The 6,413-nt window shown below is 50.8% G+C and overlaps 1 protein-coding gene across 1 annotated transcript in view; it reads left to right on the top strand.

The window, feature by feature from the left end:
* SIGLEC1 (sialic acid binding Ig-like lectin 1, sialoadhesin) overlaps positions 1 to 6,413 on the top strand; it is a 32,799-nt gene that overhangs the window by 16,350 nt on the left and 10,036 nt on the right. Inside the window, exons 17-20 of the mRNA XM_006894259.1 lie at positions 258 to 518; positions 1,515 to 1,817; positions 2,004 to 2,106; positions 2,454 to 2,526. Of these exons, the coding sequence (XP_006894321.1) occupies positions 258 to 518; positions 1,515 to 1,817; positions 2,004 to 2,106; positions 2,454 to 2,526 (740 nt within the window). The remainder of the gene's footprint in view (positions 1 to 257; positions 519 to 1,514; positions 1,818 to 2,003; positions 2,107 to 2,453; positions 2,527 to 6,413) is intronic.

Genomic DNA, 6,413 nt, shown 5'->3' with positions numbered 1-6,413 from the left:
TTTGCCAACACCATTTGTTAAAAAGGCCATGCCATTCTTGATGAGGGCAAGATGCAGCCTCAGCCATCAGACAACCTATGTGGGGAAGGGGCCCTGCTCTCACTGGGGTACACAGCTCAGGGACGACAGCCAGCCTCAGCGGAGACAGTCCCACATGGAGGACCCACATCTAGGCAGATTCAGACCCTCCCATAATGTAGACAGTCCAGCTGACCCGAGGCCCAGCTCCCACAGCCACCTCCCCTCTCCACCTGCAGGTGTTCACGTGGTCGCGGAGCCAGGCCTGGACCTGCAGGAGGGCAAAATGCTGAACTTGACCTGCCGCCTGCCTGACGGCCACGGGCCACTGGACAACACCACCTTCGCCTGGTTCTGGAATGGCCGGCAGCTCCCTGTGGATCCTGAGCCCACACTCCCCTTCACTGCGGTGGGCCGCGCCCAGGCTGGGATGTACCAGTGCCAGGCCACGCTCCCCTCGGGGACAGCCACCTCTGCCCCTGTCGTGCTCCGTGTCCTCTGTGAGTGTGAGCACCTGCCTCCGCCTCCCCAACCCTCACACGTCCACCTCTTCCACGTGCAGAGAGCAACCACTCAGCTCTCCAGGCCTAGCTTGGAGTCCTGGCTCTGCCACTGAGTGATGTCTGATCTTATACATCTGTGCCTCAGCGTCCTCATCTGTAAAATGGGGACGACATCAGTGAGGAGCACAGAAGATAAAGCACACAAAGTGTTAGATATGCAATAGGCCTTCATCCGTGCCTTCCTCCTATGCTCCATTGATTGCCTCTGAAAACCTGCTGGAGGATCAGCTATGGGTCGGCTCCGACTCAAGGCACACAACAACGTGCTTCACCTAGAGGGCTCTGGTGGCCTCATGATAAGAAACTGCGCTGCAGTCCCAAAAGCACACAGTTCGAATCTGCCAGCTGTTCCGCAGGAGGATGGGCAATCTCCTCCCGTGTGATAAACTGCCTAGGAAGACCCGCTGAAGGGTCAGCTGTGGGTCAGTTCTGTCTTGATCACACACCACATAAACAGTAACATACTAGACCAGGCCCCTACTGTATCGGTTAGCTATGTAACAAATCCCAACAGAACGTAGTGCTAAAACGGTAGCTGTGTTATCTGTTCACAAATCTGCAGGTGTGCAGCCTGGCTGGGCTCCTCTGGGTGGTTCTTTTGCTGGTCCCACCTCTCCTGGCTGCAGTAGTCCATCAGCTCAGCCCAGGTAGAGGTTCGAAGATGGCCTCGTGGCTGGTGGTTGGCACAGTCTGTTGGTTGGGTTACACGTCTCCAGCAGGCTAGCTAGAATTTAACAGCATCACCTCCACTTCCAACAAGCACGTGATTTTGTTGCAAGAAGAAGTAAAGCAGGAGCTGCGAGACTCCTATTGATCAAAGAGACTCACAGCCTCAAAGGGATTGAAATAGACTCCTCTCTGAAAGGGAGTTAGCGCGGGTCCAGGGAGGAGAGGATTGTGGTCACTTACCGTGGTCACTCTTCTTCCCCACAGACCCCCCTGAGACGCCCACCATGACAGTCTTTGTTGAGCCAGAGAGCGGCCTCCAGGGCATCCTGGACTGCCGAGTGGACAGCGAGCCTCGCGCCAGCCTGACCCTCTACCTTGGCAGCCGGTTGGTGGCATCTACCCAGGCCCGGGGCATCCCAGCAGAGCCACACATCCATGTCTCCATCTCCCCCAATGCCCTGCGGGTGAACATGGTGGAACTGAGGCCCAGTGACCAGGGGGAGTATGTGTGTTCTGCCTCCAACACCCTGGGCTCAGCGTCAGCCTCCACTTACTTTGGAACTAGAGGTGAGGTGGGGCCACCCTGTACAAGCTTACCCTTAGGTCCAAAGGCTTTCCTTTGAGGAGGTCCACCTTGGGCAGGGAGTCAGTAGGGGGATGTTAACGGACAATGTGTGAGTTAAAATTGATGTCATTTTCAAGGGAATAGGGTCAGGAGAAGCCCTAACTTCTACCCTCTCCCCTGTGTTCCAGCCCTGGACCGTCTCCATCTGTTCCAGCAGCTGCTCTGGGTCCTGGGTGGTCTGGCAGGCCTCCTGTTCCTACTCTTGAGTTTGGGGGCCTGCTATGCCTGGAGGTGAGCCTGGAGCTGGGGAGGCAGATGGACCCCAACTTCTGCCTTTAGAACATGCCTCCAATTCCTTAAAAGAGCCTCCCTCCTTCAAAATTCATAAGCTTCACATTTTTCTCTTCAAATTCGAGAGTCCCATCTAGAATCGCATCTAAATGCACCTTGCTGTATAGTTCGCTCTGTCCTTTTTATCCGGTCTGTTTTAAAGAAAGGGCTGGGGAGGAGGACAGAGAAGGTGCCTCCTTTTTGTGTGACTCCCCACTGCTGTGTCCAGCAAACCTATGAGGCAGTGGGAGGGGGCAGGCAGGGTAGGGAGGGGAGTGGCTCTCTGAATCCACCCTTGCTCTTCACAGAAACAGGAGCTTTTACAAGAAGAGCCCGGGCCAGAACTCGGTGGAGATGGCTTTTCAGAAGGAGACCACACAGGTATCCCCTCCACACACATGTGAGCCCTCGAGCGAGTACCTGGCTGGCGCACAGAGCCAAGCTGGGTCTGAAGGCAACTCTCATTTGTGAGACAGTGTTGAGTGAGGGTGAGGACAGAGCATTGGAAGCCAGGTCCCCTGAGGAGGCTGGGGAGCTATGTCCCCATTAGGGCAGAGAACAGCCAGGTGAATGCCTGGGACAGACTTGCTAGAATTTAACAGCGTCACCTCCACTTCCAACATGCATTTTCTGATCCCTCCACCTCTTTGAGATCCCCTTTCCCTGCTCCTGAGCTGCCTGATCATCTGGGCTGGTGTGATGTTCCCTTCTATGGATAATCCATTTGGAATCAGGACACCAAGCCCTATGCCCAGCCATGCTTTCTCACCAATCCCCCTGAACTAGATCCCAGCCCGGTGGGACTGGGGACCAGCCTTGTCTAGGGTTAGGGGTCAGGTAATGACAGCACCCAGGGTCTTCTTTTGACCAAGGTTTTCTTTGTGGAAAGCTCATTGTGCGTGACCCTGCCCTATGTGGGACCTCAAACTATGCTGCATCCTTGAGCTGAGAGGTGGCGTTGTCTGCTGTCTGGAGAACCGCGCTGGACTCTGTGATGTCGTGGGCCCTGTGAGCCAGGCGGTGGCAGCACTGGGTCCCACTCAGCTCGGTGACAACAGCTCTGAGACATCTGACTACCTGTGACCCGGCTCCAAACCTCGTACCCCCAAGAAAAACGGGTGGTGAGAGGTGAGGCGAGCCTCACAGTCTACCCAGGAGGGTGTTGACCTTGGGAACGCTGAATAGAAATGAACTTGGTTGTGTGGTCGTTTCTCTTCTCCCTTCCTCTCCGTGTTTCCTGCAATGCCCTCCCCTTCACGACGTTCTCCTCAAAGCCCAAGTGAACCCTTTGGGTGAATTAGAGGAGGAGCTTTCTCCTATGTTGGCCAATGGGCAACTTAGATCCACAGGTAACTTAGACTGCTCTGACTACAGACCAAGTACAGAGACTCTAATGTGACAGAATTGTCTTTTTCTTCTTCATTTGAATCTGCTTTATTATGGTGGTTCAGAAGGTCAGGACTCAGCATCCTTTGTATTTTTCTCTATTCCAGAAAAGGGAGTTTGCTGGAGTTCTGGTGTCTAGTGGGCAGAAAGGGGGCCCTCTGGTGGCTTAGTAATGAGGAGCTGTGTTGCCAATCCAAAGGAGCACAGTTCAAATTCACCAGCTGCTGTGAGGCAGAAAGATGAGCAACTTCCTCCTGCGTGGTTTACTGCCTCTGAAACGTGCTGGCGGGTCAAGTAGGGTCAGTTCTGACTCTACAGCACACACCACGTGTGGGTAGGAAGTTTTGTGGTTATTCCAAAGGCAGGTCGTTCAAATCCATCAGTGACTCTGCAGGAGAAAGATGGGCAAACTTTCGTTGTGTCATTTACAGCCTCTGGAAACTCCCTGGAGGGTCAGCTATGAGTCAGCTCCAACTTGGCAAAAATGAGTTTGGTTTTTATCCCAAAAAGGTGATCTTGATAATAAAGGGTCATGTTACCCCTCCTCTGCTCATGGTCCCACCAGTAAGAAGGAGGTGGCGTGGGAGTAGGACACACACAGCTCCTTTGTGGGCAAATTACTTGACAAGTTACCCATGCTTGAGTGACTTGTGTCCTTTCCCGCTCCTTGAGACTTTGGCTGCATCACTCATGCCTGCTGCCCGTAGTGACCAGGACAGGGCTTGGCATACCATGGGGAGGGGGGAAGTGACAGTTAAATTCAGACAAGAAGACAAGGAGAGAGCTCAAGGCATCTCAGTTCTGGGGAGTGTCTAAGGAAGGACGAGCGAACAGAGCCCCATGTGTGGATGTGTGGGGCGCTAACTGGGGAACTGGGGACATTTGATGTTAGAGTCATTTGCTTCTTTGTGCCTCCAAGGGGACATATATCCATCTCCAGTTCAAGTATGTGGGAGGAGTTAGTTGTGTCCGTCCAATGTTCTGAGGAATTCCAAGACTTGCATAAGCGTCTGAAAACATTTTATCGTACGGAACTGTATATCACAAGTGCCATATGTAGACGCAAGAGTGTTCCTTAGAGGCAAGGACGGTGAGGCCGTCTCACTTATTCTGGGAATATTTCCAAGAGAAGTAAGTCCTTGGAGAAAGACATCCTGCTGAGAAAAGTAGAGGGTCCGCGAAAGAGAGGAAGACCTGCGACAAGATGGATTAACTTGGTGATTACGACAATGGGTTTGAGCACGACAGAGACCGTGCGGACAGAGATGAAGGACACAGCAAGGCTCAGACCTGGTCTTCAGAGGGTCGCGATGAGTCGTAATCAACTTGACAGCACCTCACAACAACAATGGCAACACAGAGCAAAGCAGTTGACATTTTAACCATTTTCACACGTATAATCCAGTGACATGAAGCATCTTCCCTATAAACCACCATCATCACTGTCTCGTTTTCTCCCCCCATCATACCAAACAGAAACTCAGTATCCCTTAAGAAAACACTCCTTTTCCAATCCCTGCTAAAAATAGACATCTAATTGAAGTATAATATAATGAAGAAAAGCTCTTACACCTGATTGTGCAGCGTGTCAAGTTTCCAAAAAGTGAATAAAATGCATGTAACCAGCATCAGATTACGAAACAATTACCAGCACCCCAGAAATCCCCCTCACACCCCTCCAGTTGCAGCCTCCCAAGAGTAACCACTGTCTCGTCTTCTAACACCATAGATTCTGTTTGCCTGTTTTTAAATTTTGCATAAATGAAATCAACTGCTGGAAAACTTTTGGGTAATATCTCTTTAAACCATGCCTTCCCATCGAGCTTGAAATTCCACTTTTAGGCATCTTACCCAGTAGAATTTATGTCCATCATAAGATTTATACTGGAATGTTCCTGGCAATAGTATTTATAGTAAAAACAAACAAACAACTGGAAGCTTCAAATGTACAACAGCCCGTTGCCCTCAAGTCAATTCCATCCCATGGTGATCTCCACTGGGGTTTCAACGCTGTATATCCTCATAGGAGAAGACTCTGTTGTCTTCTGCAGAGCAGCTGGTGGATTAAAACTGCTGAAAACTTTTGTTTAGCAGTCTAAGATGCCACATACTATAGCAGGCTTGACACAAACTCTATGTTCATGCCACAGAACATTATATAAAAATGAGAATGAGCTACCACTACATACAACAACATGAGTGATGCTCTCAAACACGATTATAACAGTGGTGCCGTTGGTGTAGAAGCCGTGGTGTCTGATCTTCACTAATGCTATGGGGAGAAGGATCTCTACACACAATATCAGTACGATAGCACAAAACTAATTCATTTGAAATCAGGCGTGTCCCTACACTCCCACACTCACCTCCTAACACCAATTTCTAACGCCAGTTGTTCCTCTCAGGGCTCTCACTACGCCCTTGGAAAGTTCACCAGTCTGTTGCAATGGCCACACAGAACTCACAGACAATACTTAAAATTCTGAGCTTCATTAGGGAAATAACAGGTTACAATTCAGTTCAGAAACACTCAGGATACAATTCAGGATACAAGTCAGGACAAACTTGCAGTTGTGCTTGCAGCTCGTGGTCCGGTTAGGTTAACCTTCAGCTTCACAGCTCTGGTTCCTGCTGTGGCTCTGGGCTGATGTTACAAAGCTCTTAGTTCTGCAAACTTTGTGTGCCTCTCTGCACCTCACTTTGCTAGTGGTTGTTGACTATCATCATGTTTGAACCAACACAGAGCTGACCCTCCAGGGGTTTTTCAGAGACAGTGAAGCATACGAGAGGAGACTGCCCTTCTTTCTCACACAGAGCAGCTGGTGGGATCCAGCTGAATAGTTTTGTGTTGGCAGCAGAATCCCTAACTACTAAGCCACCAG

The sequence above is a fragment of the Elephantulus edwardii genome, unplaced genomic scaffold, assembly GCF_000299155.1.
Source record: "Elephantulus edwardii isolate Elephantulus edwardi_28Jun2011 unplaced genomic scaffold, EleEdw1.0 scaffold00138, whole genome shotgun sequence".
Taxonomy (NCBI): Eukaryota; Metazoa; Chordata; class Mammalia; order Macroscelidea; family Macroscelididae; genus Elephantulus; species Elephantulus edwardii.
Note: the sequence above shows the minus strand (reverse complement) of the source record. Positions and strands in the feature narration are given on the sequence as shown.